General features: G+C 56.9%; 2 protein-coding genes and 1 long non-coding RNA gene across 12 annotated transcripts in view; 2 read left to right on the top strand and 1 right to left on the bottom strand.

The window, feature by feature from the left end:
• Nucleotides 1-558: 558 nt before the first annotated feature.
• PRR29 (proline rich 29) lies at nt 559-4,256 on the bottom strand. 9 transcript variants are annotated; one of them, XM_045044502.1, is made up of 7 exons: nt 4,077-4,256; nt 3,319-3,431; nt 2,660-2,735; nt 2,326-2,438; nt 1,175-1,401; nt 960-1,030; nt 559-810 (listed from the first exon to the last, which is right to left on the bottom strand). In XM_045044502.1, the coding sequence occupies exons 4-7, from the start codon at nt 2,422-2,424 to the stop codon at nt 737-739; spliced, it is 471 nt and encodes a 156-aa protein (XP_044900437.1). In that variant the 5' UTR covers nt 2,425-2,438; nt 2,660-2,735; nt 3,319-3,431; nt 4,077-4,256; the 3' UTR covers nt 559-736. The 9 variants fall into 9 exon arrangements, with proteins under 9 accessions (XP_044900437.1, XP_044900436.1, XP_023099395.2 ...); XM_045044501.1 differs by lacking the exon at nt 4,077-4,256 and adding an exon at nt 3,633-4,022; XM_023243627.2 differs by lacking the exons at nt 3,319-3,431; nt 4,077-4,256 and adding an exon at nt 2,982-3,108 and having other exon boundaries at nt 2,326-2,462.
• On the top strand, nt 3,229-6,227 carry LOC109494415. The gene is made up of 2 exons (XR_006589485.1): nt 3,229-3,361; nt 5,424-6,227. It is a non-coding gene; the product is annotated as an uncharacterized LOC109494415 (long non-coding RNA).
• A 3,198-nt stretch (nt 6,228-9,425) lies between these two features.
• Nucleotides 9,426-15,175, top strand: part of SCN4A (sodium voltage-gated channel alpha subunit 4) — a 45,009-nt gene continuing 39,259 nt past the window's right edge. Inside the window, exon 1 of one of the 2 annotated variants that reach the window (XM_006940491.4) lies at nt 9,426-10,323. The gene's annotated coding sequence lies outside the window, so the exon portion shown is untranslated. The other variant, XM_006940492.4, reaches the window with a different exon arrangement.

The following is a 15,175-nucleotide window of genomic DNA, read 5'->3' as shown; positions in this document are numbered from 1 at the left end:
CAAATGTCTCCTAAGTCTCCCTCCGCCCACTCATTCACAGGGGCCTTCTAGAGCGCCAGCCAGCCCAGACCCTGGGGTGCCCGCCTGCTGACCAGCCCAGGCACCAGACACCCATTCTCACGGGGCCCCGAGTGACTGACTTCTCCTGAGGGAGGGTGGGGCAGAGAGACGTTCTCTTCCTTCTTGGCCCTCTGGGACCTCAGGCCACTCCCACTGGGAGCGGGGCAGGGCTCTGACTTCTTTCTGCCACAAGAACCAGCTTCCTGGGGTGAGGGTGGGGCCCAAGGGAACTGGCTCAGCTCCAGGACCTTTGAGCCAGGCCTCTCCCCCGTCACTCTGGGCCTTCAGAGAGCCTCGGACAACAAAAGCAGTCCTCCCCTCACCTGCTCCACCATTAGGCCATCGACACCTCCCCCAGCCCTAGCCATCCCAGAGAGGGGTGAGTGGAGGAGGTCGAGGGAGGGCTCTGGGTCCCAGACCACGCCCTGTGGCTTCCCAGCCCTGGACGATGCTTAGACGGACTCTTGCTCCGGGGCAGATATCAGGTCAGTCCAAGTCTCAATGGGGTGAAGAGTGTATTGATTCACCCGGGAGAGAGCCTGGCTGCAGCTGAGGGAGGAGAAGGGCTGCTGGGCATGGGTGCAGAGTCACAGGCACTAGAGGGGCACGTAAGGGCTCCAGGGCTCTTTCCAGCCCTGCGGTGAAGCTGGCAGGGTCCCAGGGCTGGCATCTGTCCTCATGGTAGGCTCTCAGCATCATAGTAGTCTGGGGAGAGAACAGCACCTTCGCCTTGGCTCCCTTCCTGCCTCACTGGACCCCAAGGAAGAAAGGGAAAGGGACAGGCCAGTTGCCTACAGTAGTGGTGGTAGGAGCTCCCTGTCCCCCAAGTGGCCCTCCTGGCCTCCTGACCCATCCCCGGCCTGGGCTTGGGCCCCACTGCCCACCCACTCTGCCCCTACCTGAAGCCGGGGGTACATCCGCACCCACAGTCCCTGTGGCACTGGGGGGTGGGGGCGGGGGGATGGCTCTCCTGAGATGGAGAAAAGAAAGACATCCCCCCCATCAGATACTCACCCCCACGTATCTCCACCCCACCCTCAGCCCCTGGTGAGCTCTTCCAGCCCAGCCCCAGAGCAGGGCCCTGGCAATGCTCAGATCCCCAAGCCTCACTTACGACCCCCTTCTCCCAGAGGCAGGAGGGTGGTGCTGAATCCTGGACGTGTCCTGCAAGTAAGGCTGATGTGGGGGCGGGGAAAGAAAAGGGACTGGCCAGGGTAGCAGGGGACCCGGACTGGGCATCGGGCAGGGGAGGTAGTGGTGGTGGAACACCAAAGGCCCTTCCTCCTGGACTTGCTTCTCCTCCTCCTCCTCATATTCCTCTTGTTGACCCTCCAGGTAGACCTGGGGATTGTGGGAACGGGGGAGGAGAGATGATGATACCAGATCCAGCTCTCCCTACCCCCACTCCTCTGTTCCTCTAATTTCTCATAAAATGGAGCATTGTCTACATGCAAGCAAGCCACCTTGGAGACATTTATTTCTTATTTTTCAGGAGGGAAAACTGAGGCTCAAAGAGGCTGAACAACTTATTTAAGGTCACCCAGCTAATAAGTGGCTGAACAGAGCCTGGAAGCTTCCAGGTATGACTGCAGAGCTGGGTCAGCAGTCCGGTGACCCGCCCCTGGCTTTGCCCCCAACCCTGGCCCCACCTGTGCCTCATCAGGGAGGTGGGGTGTTCATCCCTGGGACCCCCTGAGGGACGGGGCGTGAGGAACAGCAGCAGGTCCGGCCAGCCTGGACGCTGGACACAACCTGGCCTCCTCCAAGCGTCAAAAGCCTACCTGGCTTTCAAGGGCAGGTTCTAAGGTAACCTGCTCCTCCAAGGAGCCTTTCCCCAACCAGGTGTGCACTCGGCCCTTGTACCTCTCCCTGTGACAGCCACCGCCAAAGCTGCCTTGTCTTCACGGTCATTCGTTTATTCTTTCACTTGTTCAACAAATATCACTTGAGCCCCTAATAAGTATCAGGCCCCCTGCAGACCCAGGGTACAGTGGTGCCTGTCCTCCCGGGCCTGTATTCTCGTGGTGGATGCCCTGCAGGGAGACCTTGAAAACAAGACCTGGGTGGTCCGGATTTGGGGATCCCCACCAGATGGAGGCTTCTGGCATGGGAGTCTGGCACATAAGGGATGCCACAGGGGCCCAGCCAGGTCCACTGCACTGTTGCCTGATTCTTTTTCTCAAGGATCCACCCCTAGATGGATCCCCACCCTTGAACTCGCAGGCCAGGCGAACGGCCCTGGTGGCCCACCTCCCGCGCACGCACCTGTGGGTGGGGGTGGGGCGGAGCTGGCCCTGGGTGGAGCGCTGCTGCCACCAGGCGACTCAGCAGCAGCTGGTGCATCTGCGCGTTCTGCAGCAACATCAGTTCCAGCAGGTCTGGGGCGGAGGAGCTCAGCGGGCCTATGCCAGGTCGCCCACTGCCCACGGCCCCAGGGCCTTTCCCACCACCCACCCTCCTCCCCACCCCCCCCACCCCCCCACCCCGATCTCCCAACGCCCAGCCCAGGACCGCGCGGGAGGGATGTGCCGCGAGGAAGCCTAGAGAATGTGCGAGGCAGAGTGGGGCACACGGCGGGCGGGTGAGCCCGGAGTCTCACCTTCCTTCACTCGGCCCGGCTGTGGGGGCGGAGGTGGGGCGGCCCATGCGAGCGGCTGCAGGACGGTCACCCAGGGCTGGGGGGAGCGGGAGACTCAGCCAGGCCAGGCGGGCAAGGGATGGGGGACCCTCATTCCCCCCCCCCCGCCGGGACACCCCCACCCCCCGAGTTGCCTCCCTAACCCCTCAGGGGCCGCGTTCTTCTCCCCGCGCCCCCACGGCCTCCCCCTTCCCTGAGTCTCTTCCTCTGCGGCTCACCCACCCCACTTCCTCCAGGGACGTCTCCCCAGTCAGCCAACCTCAAAGGCCGGCTCAGCCCTCACCGTCGGGGCTGCACTCTGTGATGGGAGCTGACCCCAGCTTCCTCCGCTGCGGAAGGCCATGCTGGTTTCCGCGGGTGCGGGTTACCTAGGCGACGTGGGCGACGCGAAACTCTCCTTCCACGCATGCGCAGGTCCCTCCCCGGCCCCAGCGCTCCGGGCGTGTTAGGCTCTCCCCCAGGAGGTGTCGCCTCTGAGGGATGCCCACCTCCAACCTGCGTCGGTTCCCCGGGCATCGCATCTTGCTCCTCCCTGTACCTCTCACCCTTGTGCACCTCCAATACCTAGCCTGGGGGCTCGTGTTTGTTGAGTGAATGAGTGAGGGGCTGGGGAGACTGACCCGTAGAGAATTCTGTAGGAGCGGACTTGGCGGAGAGAGGCAGGTGAGCGAGGAGGGCAGAGGATGTGTTTCACTCTGAATCAGAGGGGCGTCCTTCAGGCTGGGAGTGGTTTCTGGAGCAGACCAAGGAAGCGAACATCAACCAAGTTCACAGAAAAGACTGGGCCCTGGCCAGAAACAGGTGGCTGGCCCCTGGACTCCCCCCTTGTGGCCGTTTGCTCCCTCATTCCTGGCCGCTGCTTTACAGAGGTGGAGAACCCCAAGGAGTTCAGCACCAGTGCCCCCATTATTGTCCCACATCCTGGAAAAATTACCAAAGCATGCATTCTTTTGACAGGAAGTTATCAAGGTCTTCTTTGCTTCAGAACAGGTGAGGGGAGAGATCTATTTCGGCAGCTGTGACCATCCTAAGATAGGCCCTGAGCAGCAGTCAAGGAAAATCCAGACAGGAAGCGGGGATTAGCACCCCTCGGGCTGCCCTTCCCCCACCCTCTACTTCTGTTCAGCTCCTCTTCCTGCCACTCCTGGTGTCTAGAACCAGAAAGACCATTCCCACCTCCTCCTCTGTGCTTTAGTCCCCGGGAGGGGGGCCTGTGGACCGTGCATTAGCTGTGAGTCTTATAGTTTCCACGGCCATCAACAAGCTGACGTCAGGCAATGTAGTGACAGGCCCTGGGGAGTGGGATGGACACAGAGGTGCATCTTTCCATCTGCACCCTCATTGCAGTTAGAGGGGCAAAACCAATCCCCGTGCTTACCATCAGCAAACCTTGATCAAGGAGGTGCCTGTGTGTGCAAGGCGCCCTTCTGGACACTGGAGATACACTAGTATATTCCTGCTGGTTCCAGCATTGCTGCGAAGTGGAAAATGTACTCATGAAGTGAAAGCAAAAATACAAGACTGTGTATGGGGCACCTGGGTGGGTCAATCGGTTAAGTGTTCGACTTAACTTCAGCTCAGGTTATGATCTCTTTGTTCATGGGATCTGTGCTGACAGCATGGAGCCTGCTTGGGATTTTCTCTCTCCTCCTCTCTCTCTGCCTCTCCCCTACTTGCGCCCCCTCCCTCAAAATAAATTAATAAACTTAAGAAAGATACAAGACTGTGCAAAGTCCCCTGTGGGTGAGACATATAAGAAGGGGTCATGGGGCGCCTGGGTGGCTCAGTCAATTAAGTGTCTGACTTCAGCTCAGGTCATGATCTCACGGCTTGTGGGTTTGAGCCCCCACATGTGACTCTGTGCTGACAGCTCAGAGCCTAGAGCCTGCCTCGGATGCTGTGTCTCCCTCTCTCTCTGCCCCCCCCCCCCCGCTCTCTCTCTCTGTCTCTCTCAAAAATAAATAAACATTAAAACAATATTTTTAAAAGAAGGGGTCTTAAAAAGAGATGAGTTGATCACTGAAGGATAGGATTCTGCAGTGGAGGAACTTTGGATGGGGCCAAGCAGTGTGAGAGACAGGGCAGCCCGGGTTGGGGACACAGACTGAACAAAGGCACAGGTGCAAGAATAGACAAGGCCTGAAATGCTCCAGTGGTCACACTCTCTGGCTGTGGTGGAGGAGCTGGGCAGAGAGAAGTTCCAGCGGCCCAGGCAGATGCAGGTCATACTCGCAGGCTGAATGGTGGAGTTCAGGCTGAGCTATGTGGGTAGTGGGGAGCTCTTGGTGAGTTTCCAGCAGGAGAGAAATAGGGCAGTGACGTGTGCACAGGCATGTTTTAGGAAGATTCATCTTGTTCCTCCCATCTTTGTTAATGTCAACCAGACTCAGGAAGAACAAATGTCTGATGGGGATGTATCCTCCCAAAGGTATACAGTTGGTTCCTGCACTCACTTTCCATGTTTCCATCTGGGGACATTTTCTGGCCACAAGTGAGGCAGGCCGGAAGTCATCCCAGAGGCAACCCTGAAGCATCAAGGGAGAGCAGTTGATGGTAAATTCCCCAGCCTGCTGGCATCTGGGGGACAACTCCAGGGGGGATCATCCCCGAAGTTTTTCAGTAGTCCCTGTGGCTTTATGTCTCAGTTATCCCAGTGATAATCTGCTCACCAACAAACACACACTTCACTGATTTTTTCTTCTGTCATTTCTCCACTCCCTCACAGTGCTTCCTGGGATCCCCTTCCAAAGAAACTACTTGCTCCCAAATCCTTGTCTCGGGCTCTGCTTTGGAGGGAATCCAAACTATGACACTAACCTCCCACATTCTCCGTGTCTGCCCCCAGTCTGCTGAAAACTCCTGGAGAAAGCAATTCTGGTAGCTCTATGTTAAAATTTGTGTTCGGTGACGTCAGATGCAGGAATAGACATGGAGGAAAATTCATCTGGGAGTATAACGGCCAATGGATTCAACGGAGGCAAAGCTGGAGGCAGGGAGGCCAGCGGGAGGCCATCACCCTCAGCCCTCTAAAAGAAGCCCCGAGCGGGCTGGAGGTGGCTACGGGAAACAGTCAGGAATTGGTGATTATTTCAGATACAAGATCGCATGTTAACCACACACGAAACTTGTATTTTGGAAGGCAGGGCCGAGATAAACGCTATCTGGCTTCTGTATTCAAGCAGAGCTCTTCGTCAAAGGAAACGGAAACATTTGCCAGTTGCAGAATGGAAAAACCGCACACGCTTATCTGCCAGAGCTATTTTGCTTATAGACGATCTAACATTAGTCCAACAGTGGAGGTGACTTTCCATACTCGCCCTGCCTCCTACCACCTTCTTTGAGGCATCGAACGCTCCACCTACTTCCTCTTCATTTTGTCTCGGCGAGGACTCTTGTTTGTATCTTTGCCTTGTTGCTTTATGACTTTTGGGTTTTGTGTGTGTGTGTGTGTCCCACTGAAATATGTACCAAAGTCCTCCCTGTTGCCTTGGTAAATCTGTATCTGGGAATAAACCAAACAGGGAAAAAGGTTTCTACTAAAATGTGTTTGTCACAGTGTTATTTTTAAGAGTCGAAGATTGAACACATCCAGCGTCCTTTAGTAAGGGAATGGCTATATAAATGAAGGTAATTCACTCAAAGGAAGAGTGTGCAGTCATTAGAAAACCATGAAAAATGGGCTCCCTCATCTCCTCCTCCGATGGAAATGGAGAGAAAAGGGAACTTTTAAGAATTTGGGTTGGGTGGGGCTGCCTGGGTGGCTCAGTCCGTTAAGCATCTGACTTCAGCTCAGGTCATAATCTCATGGTTTGTGGGTTCGAGCCCCACGCCAGGCTCTGTGCTTTCGGTGCAGAGCCTGCTTGGGATTCTCTCTTCCTCTCTCTGTCCCTCCCCCACTTACACATGCTCGCCCTCTCTGTCTCAAAATAAATAAGCTTTAAAAAAAAAAAGAATTTGGGTGGAAATTTCAGTGTTTCTTTTTGGTACAGATGAGGAAGTGCTAAGCAGAGGCAGAAAACCCAGCAACAGACACTTTTCTTGGGCCCCCTTTCTAGCGAGGCACTAACTGGAAGGAGCTAGTTATGACTACTGGCTATGTGGGGAGAAGCCTTGAAAATATCATAGGAAAGAAATTCCATTTTTCTGCTTAGAGGCTCTATGCTGTTTGTCCAAATCATGGCTACCCTTGTGAGATGCGTGTGTGTGTGGTTTTGTCTGACAGGCCCCTGGTGGCACTTTGGAGACTTATAAATGTGTAGATGGCAGCAGTGGGATGCATTGTGAAGGGAACTTGCTTTCAAGGTCCCACCTCACAGGAATAGAACTGTGGGGTGGAGTCCAGAGCCCTCCCCTCCTTGACTCCCGGGAATTGGGGTGTCACCAACCACAGGGGAGCACCTGCTGAAGCTCCCAGAAAGTCTCCCTGACTGAAGCCTCAGGGAGAGAACTGACTGCTCAGGCAGGGGTGAGGGGTGGGGAGTAGTGGCCAGGACAGGGTATAACAGGGTGGGTTCCTGTGGGTCACGGTGGGATTTTCTTTTTTGTTGTTTTTTTAAATTTATTTATTTACCTTGAGAGAGAGAGAGAGAGAGAGAGAGAGAGAGAGCATGGGCAGGGGAGGGGCAGAGAGGAGAATCCCAAGCAGGCTTTGTGACGTCAGCATGGAGCCCGACACGGGGCTCGATCGTAGGACCCTGGGATCATGACCTGAGCCAAAACCAAGAGTCGGATGCTCAACCGACTGAGCCACCCAAGTGCCCAGAGTGGGATTTTTCTGAAAGGTGCTTCTAAGAATTCTTTTGTCTGTGGGCACCTGATACTCAGCCTAAACCAGCCTAAGGAAAAGGGACGCTTTTGGGCTCATGTGATGGGGCAGACAGTGACATAGCTGCTCTGTAGTTTCACTGACCCAGGGGTCACGCAGTGTCTTCAGGCCCCTCTCTCACCCTCCCCCCGCCCCCGCATCGTGTGTGGTGTTCTCGTTGGCTCGTCCTACAGATAGGCCCTTCCGCTAGGTGGGAAATACTCCTCAGGCACCTTCTGACTTGTTACTTCAGTTACCCTAGACAAACTCAGAGAATCCTGAGGAGAGAGAGTTCATCTTTCTTTTGTATCAATACATATAACTCCCCAGGAAGGACTACGATTGGCCACACTTGCGCCACATATCCAGCTTTTGGACCGGCCACTGTGGCCAAGAGGATCGCCCAGATCTGGGTGACATGGCCATTTCCGTGGCCGGGGCGGGGTCATCGTCCTGAGATCAGCGGCCACCCCAGAATGACCTATTTGGAGTAGGGGAGGAGCAGTCCCCCAAAGGAAGGAGGAATACTGTTATCAAGAGAGGGAGGCATTCATTCCCCTTGGGCTGTGGGGAAAAGTCATATTTCACATACAACTTTGGTTTTCCAATCAGCCTTATTCCTAGTCCAAATGACACCTTGTGCAAGTCAGAAAAATTAGCCTTGTCCTCTGGACAGTTTGCTACCATCCGCTAGACAATTATCATCTAAAATACATGAATCTATAATGATTGCAAACGTGATTGGTGCCCAGAATTGCACAGTAGACAACCCGTACAACTGAATGCAGCAGCCCTCCCCCTCATATATTACAATTCCCTTCAATTACTTCAATCCCTCATTAAAGTCGTTCTTACCCCCACAGAGCTCTTGGCAGGGCCCAGGCAGAGACCAAAAGGGAGGAGCCATATATGGGAATGACAGCTGCCTGCCCACCACCTCTCCTCAGTGCCCACGGACAGGGAGGACTGTGCTACCAAGGGGACAGTAGCCAGCAGCAAAGCAAACTGGAGCCATAGCAGGGCCCTGAGTGATGTCAGGGACCCCAAGGAACAGTTCTGGGGAGACAACTTGGCAAGGATGAGACAAAACGTTTGCTTTTCCTCTGAGCGCTAGAAGAAGAAGATCCTTGCAAAGAAAAGGCAGGGGTGACCAGACACCTGGATTACGTTAGCAACAAAACTACATGGCAAATGTGTGTCAGGAAAGGTGAGCGAGCAGAGCAGGATAAGAACCATGCACAGAGAACACCAACGCTCACACCTGTGGGTTTGGAAGACGAACCTCTGAGGGTGTGAAGTGACTCACCTGGGGCGAGATGCAGGAAGTCCGGGCCAAGCAGGAACTTTGCAAGCCTCAGCCAGGCCTCGCCTTCAGGGAGGGGCTCCACGAGGCTGCGGGCTGTGTCCACAGAGGGTCTCTGGGAGGAGAGAGGCCACCCAACCTCCAGGACTGAGGGGGACCACTCCTCAGGCCTCCCTGCGCCCCTCACAAAGGCCACACTCCGTCCTGGGCTCGGCGCCGCTGGAGAGCCGGCTGCCAGAAAAGATGCTTCAGGGATGGTTGTGGGAGAGTGGGTGGGGGGAGCATCGCGGGGAGCTTTGGGGTTCTCTCGTCCGCCTGGGGCAGGCGCTTGAGCTGTGAGACGGGTCATTTCACAACAGCTCCACTAGGGGTCACCACAGACCCAGAAAGGAGGGGGGAGGGGGGCTGAACCAATCTCAACCTGCCCCCCACCCTCTGTCCCCTCCCCAAGTTCTGAGGGACAGATGTCTAGCCAGTGGGATGGCGGGGGGTGGGGGGTGGGTAGTGGTGGTGGAGAAATGACCCTTGAGACTGCTGTGTTGTCCAGCTAAGAGCTGTGTGTGTGTGTGTGTGTGTGCGTGTATGTGTGTGTGTGTGTTTGGAGGTATGTGTGTGTGAGGGATGTGTGTATGTGTGCTGTGTTTCGGTGTGTGTGTATTTGGGTGTGGGGGGACGTGGATGTACAGATAGGCAGACACTTGATGAAAGTCTCACAATCGCAGGTGCACACAGGTGGCCCTGGGTACGCGTGAACAGGAGTGTGGACGTAGACAACAGTACGGATGTAAGTAACATGCGTGGAAATGCGTGAGTGCATGAGCGTGACCGTGGGTATGGGTGTGTGCACACACAGACGGACACTTGATAAAAGTTCACGCCCAGGGTATGCGACGTTTGTGTTCACCCGGCTGTAAGTGTACAAGTACACGCACGAGCCTGGTGTGAGTGTGGGAGTGTGTCTGCGTGAGCAGTAAGCCCGTTCGGGAACAGGTGTAACACGCAGTGCAAGTGTTTGTGTGCATGTGTGGAGGGTGATTTACACGTATGGCTGAGCGTGTGTGAGTGTGGCATTTGCGTGGGGAGGGGGCACACCCACAGTGCGTACCGGAGCAAGTGTGCGTGTGCCCCCCGGGCTCCTGGCAGTGAGTGTGAAAGGAGACTGGCACAGAGAACGAGCCCTGTAAGCTCGTCAAGGGTGGGAAAGGACCTGCGTGAGTGGGCTTATACGCGTGCCCCGCTGCGTGTGCGCATGGGCGTGTGCGTGTGCACACGTGTGAGCGGGAGAGTGTGCGGCCGGCCCAGGCTGAGCCTGAGCCTTCCCGGTGAGGGAAGCGCGGCCCAGGCTCCCACCTGAAGATTGGCCCAGTCCTCAGGTTTCACTCATGACCCTGTGACATCAGCGGCAGCAGCTGTCCCCGCCGCCCGGCCCCCCGGCCAAGTCCCCCAGAGTCCCAGCCCCAGCCGGAGGTGGGCACGGCACTCCAGGCTCGGCTGCAAGCGCTCCGCTCCTGTCCGGCAGTGAGTACCGCACCCCGCCCCGGCCGGCACCCCAAGGGCAGGCCACCCCAAGGAGCGGGGCACCCTGGCCCTGTGCCCAGCTGGCTTTAAGGAAGTCACCACTTCGCTCCGGGCACCGCTGTCCTCCTGCCCACACCGGGCCCTGCTCTGCCCCGGCCTGTGCCTTGACCCTCTGTCCCCAAACTTGCCTCTCGTGGCCCCGTCCTCTGCCCTCTGTGCCCCTGGCTGGCTGTCTTTGCTCTGAGCAAGGGTCCTTGCCCTGGTCACAAATGGCCCAGTGGCGAAGGCTCGGCTCCAGACGAGCACAGGGTGACCCCGGCTGAGTTTCTTCAGGAGGGGAGAGCAGAGGAGCCAAAACAGCCTGCTCACAGTGGCGGCTCAGCCGGTTCACAGTGGCTTGGAAGGCAGGGCTGTGGGGGGAGGAGAGCGGCGGGAGGCCGGGTGGGGGGTGGTGGCGGCTCCTTTGCTCTGCTGAAACAGGAATCTTCGAGATGCCAGCAGAGGACACGTCTCGGGCTGTACCGCCCAGGCTCTGCCCACCGCCCTGGCCTCTCCCGGCCGGCCCGTGGCGCGCCAGGCTCCCTCCCTAGACAAGTGAGGAAGGCAGAAAGCCTGGTGCCAGGGGAAGAAGATGGGGCCACGGCACTGAGGGGATTCTGGGGGAATCGGGAGGGGACTCGGGGGCCACAAGGCCGGTGCCAGGGCAGAACACAGCCCCCCTCCCTCTCCCTGCTGGTAGAGCCAGGAACTGGGGGCACAGGGAGGAGGGTGGGTAGTGGCTAGTGGAAGAGGCGGGAAGGTCTGAGCAGAGGTAGGAGAAGGGGTTTTGGAGGAGTGTGGTGTTGCTTATCAGAGGGGGGCATTTGTTCAAAAGATTGGGAGGTCCCTGTCCAGAGGGCCTGGCGGGGGGGGGGGGGTTGGAGGCTGCTTGAGGCTTTCCAAGAAGGCGCTGGTGTGGCACAGAAGGCCTGAGCCCCTTCCCACTCCACCCAGTTAAGTACTGTGTCTCGCTGCCCCTCCCCCTGCTTGGGCACAGGGCCAGGTCCTGGTGAGGCCTCATGATGCCCCAGGGTGGGGAGGTGACCCTCCAGGTGGATACTAAACATGTCCCCCTCCCACCCATAACACTGGCAGCAGGGGGCCTGCACAGAAATAAATCACGCCAGAGCCTGGGAAGGTTAGAGCCCACAGGAGCCTTGAAGGCTGTTTAATGTAGCCTGTCTGGATGAATCAGCTTAAGGACAGTTAGCTAGAGACAAGTTTGGGGCCTGTCTGGTTAGTCTGGAGAGGGGAAGGGGCTGACAGAGAGGTGGGGAAGAGCCAGTGGTGGGCATTGTTGTCCCTCATCTATGACCAAGGCCACAACTGCCCCCAGGGCCCTGAGCTGAGCTAAGGAGACCCCTAGCGGTGGCAATGACCAGACACAGGTGGGGCAGGGCTGGGTTCGGGGGTAGAGAAACACTGGTTCTCCCAGGACCCTCAAGATTCTTCTGGGGTCATCCCCAGTCCCCTGCCCCTGACCGGCAGCCTTACTCCATATGGCCGTGTTGTGGACAGTTGTGGTTATCACACTAGTATTTGGAGCCACATCACGTTGTGTGGGCGATTCAGGGACCCAGACATAAAACACAATGGCACATTTCCATCTGCATCCCGGGCTTCTCTCAGGGGATCGGCTGGGATTTTTAGTGTGATTTTGGGAAGATAATTCCCAGGTGGCCCTGTCCTAGCCTGGCTCTGCTTGTCATATCTGGTTGGGAATCTGCCTGGAGTGGGGGCTCAGGACTCAGGGTCACCTTCCTAGCCATAGGCTGGTCTGAGTGTCAAGGGTTGCCTAGCAGGCTTCCCTCACCAGGTTCTCTGGGCCCCAACCCCAGGCCCAGGCCAAGGGGAAGCCCCGAGTTCGATGCTGAAGGCACAAAACTCCTGGTCGGATGATGGGGGTGGTCCTGACAAAGTCCCTGCCTCCGGAGGCAACTCTGGCCACCAGAATAGAGAAAAGTGTAGATACTGGCGGGGAGGGGAGAGGGTGGCCCAACTGGGGGTGGAGTTCAGAGAAGTCTCCCGGGGCCAGGCATAGCCAGAGAGGAGAGAAGGGATTGGACTTCACAGAGAGGAGTAGAAAGGCTCTCTCCAGGTGACAGGAAAGAGATGCACTGAGTGGAAATGAAAAATCTGAGGCCTGAGGTCCCCTGAGAGCAGGTAGGGAGAAGCGAGGGGATGGAGCAGGTGGATGTCAACAACCAGGGTACAGGTCATACAAACCTTCAGTTCCTTGACTCCTCTTGCAGGGAAGGTTCAGGCTCAGAGGGTCGTCACTCAGCCGAGGCACACAGCTAGCGAGTGACGCCGATGCTGGGGCAGGGCTGGAGGTGGGGGGCAGAGCTGGCCCCTGAGACTCGGCGGGGGGGGGGGGGAGCGGGGGCAGGGGGGTTTCCAGTGGGCAGCCCTCGGGCTGGGGCAGGTGCCGGGCCTCCTGCAGGGGCCCCCAGCTCTGCAGTGGCAGAGAGAGACAGGCCATGGCCCCTAGTGGCTCCTGCAGGGGGTGTTTATGGGGCTGGGGGAATCCCAATTCCTTCCACCTCCACCACCCCTGCCCCAGGCCTTTCATGTGCTCTGGCCCCCATTCTGCCTCATCAGCAACAGCTATTTTTATTCCCTGCAGTTTTCAGTCAACAGCCATCGATGGGGGGGATGGGACAGCAGGAGGAGCAGGAGGGGCTTGAGGAGCAGAGGGGGAGGGGGTGACAGAGAAGCCGCCGGACCCCTGGAAGGGCAGGCCGCCCCTTCCCCTCCGGTCTTGCTGCCCTCTGCCAGGAGCCCTAGCATGAACAGAAGGTGCAAATCCACAATGGTCACCAGACACCACTCCGTTTTTTAACTGGTTTGTGAAACCAGGTGCCCCTGCCCCCCTCCCCAACCCCACCAGGTAGGTGCTAGAAGGTCATGGTCCAGTTTAGACTTGGGTGGTGATATAGCTCAGTGCTTAAGAGCCAAGGGCTCTTTCAAGAGCCCCAGGAGCCGGGTTTCCAGTCTGCGGCCTAAATAACCTCTGGCAAGTTACTTACTTTCTCCGTGCCTCAGTTTCCTCATCTGTCCAATGGAGTGATACTAGTAGGACTGTGGTGAGGATTAAATGAGCTCATGAATGTGAGGTGCCCAGAACAATGCTTGGCAAGTAGTCAGGTCTCCATAAGTGTTAACTAGTAGGTAATTATCACAGCTGTTACCAGGCTGTGACTCTGAAATCAATGTGGCCTCTTGGGGGTGGGGGTGGGGGTTAACAAAAGGAGGGGAGGAGCCACAAAAGGTGGAGAAGGTGGGTCTGCCTGGCAGGAAGTGGGACAACCCTATCCAGCTCTGGGCACATAGTTGAGAGGGGTTATATTTTTTTTCCTATCTGGTCTCCCTCGGGTGAGGGAGACCCTTTTATAAAACGGACGGCAGACCCCCTTCCAAGAGGGTCTGCGGTTGATAGATGTTTGCCGTGAGGACTGTGAAACCAAAAGCAAAACAGAGTCCCTTTGCCTTATATTTTAGTAAGATCTGCTTGTGACTCTGGCCTTTTGGGAAGCCTGTAAGTTCTAGATTGGCCCAGTTTGGGAGAAAGAACTTTTATCAGGGTAGCTGGTGGGAAAACAGCCCTGGAGCAGTTTCTGGGGGAAAGCAAAGTTCTCGGAGGTAGTGACAGGGCCACGCTGGCTGAAGGGGCAGGAACAGTCCACCAGCCTTTCTTGTGGGTTTCCAGTTAGAGGCCAAGCTTCACAGGCAGCAAGCAAGGGGGCCACTCTTCCTGATGCTGGTGACCTTGATCCCCAGCCCCCAGGGCCTGGCAGGGCCCCCAGGGCCTGGCAGGGATGTGGGGACCTAGCGGGGAGGGCTCAAAGCTCACTGTAAGTGGATGGTGGGGGGTTGACGGAGGAAATGGGGAGCCAGGTGGGCTCTGATCAAGTTTTTTTTTTTTAATGTTTATTTATTTTTGGGAGAGAGACAGACAGAGCGCGAGTGGGAAAGGGGCAGAGAGAGAAGGAGACACAGAATCTGAAACAGGCTCCAGGCTCTGAGCTGTCAGCACAGAGCCAGACACGGAGCTTGAACCCATGAACCGTGAGATCAAAGTCAGACCTGAGCCAAAGTCAGACGCTTAACTGAGGCAGCAAGCCAGGCGCCCCTGGCTCTGATCAGTTTTGAACAATCCTCTTGTTAGTGTCTCAGTGGACCCACAGAAGAAAAAAGCCTGTCAGCCACGGTCTGGGAAGGGTGAGGGTGTGGGGCAGAGAAGAGAATAGAGGCAGGCATCTCCCGGGGTAGACTGTAGGCGGGAATAGGCAGGGCAGGGGAGACAGGCGTGTGTGCAGGGGGTAGATCTGCCCAAAGGTGGGTGAGGTGGGCCCAGATGTTCACAGGAGAGGGTGTGCACGCACAGGTTTTAAGGGTGGCATCCATAGAGCACTGGTGGTCATGCGTGCAGCTCCTTGGGAAAAGCCGAGCTAGCAGAGGGCAGGAAGCCCCAGGCCTGGCTGGAACTAATCAGCCTCCCCACCCTTTGGAGCAGCTGGGAAATGACTCATGGAAGCAATGCGTGTATATGTGTGTGTGTGTGTGTGTGTGTGTGTGTGTGTACAACTGGGCTGCAGAAGGAGTTAGGGGGTATATGAGGGTCGACTGGTGCAAAAGAAACCCATACCCCGAGGAAGTCTCTTTACCAAGCTGTTGACCTGTAGTCCCCATTCCCACAATTCTTGACACGAGGCCCCAGGAGACCTGAGTCTAGCCCTGCCAGGTGCCCACCCCAGCTGGTACATTTTAGGGGCTTGGCCCAAGGACCCCAGTCTGCCCTTTGAAGAGGACA

Source organism: Felis catus, chromosome E1 (genome assembly GCF_018350175.1).
Source record: "Felis catus isolate Fca126 chromosome E1, F.catus_Fca126_mat1.0, whole genome shotgun sequence".
Taxonomy (NCBI): domain Eukaryota; kingdom Metazoa; phylum Chordata; class Mammalia; order Carnivora; family Felidae; genus Felis; species Felis catus.
The sequence above is the reverse complement of the archived record's forward strand: the minus strand, read 5'-3'. Positions and strand labels throughout refer to the sequence as shown.

What these genes read in the sequence shown, in the direction of transcription:
- PRR29 (XM_023243626.2), bottom strand. Translation starts at nt 3,041, where the DNA reads ATGGCCTTCCGCAGCGGAGGAAGCTGGGGTCAGCTCCCATCACAGAGT. An exon ending in GGGCTGAGCCGGCCTTTGAG is followed by an intron (nt 2,736 to 2,957) that starts GTTGGCTGACTG and finishes CGCTCCCCCCAG; the next exon opens with CCCTGGGTGACCGTCCTGCA. An exon ending in CGCCCCACCCCCACCCACAG is followed by an intron (nt 1,402 to 2,325) that starts GTGCGTGCGCGG and finishes CACAATCCCCAG; the next exon opens with GTCTACCTGGAGGGTCAACA.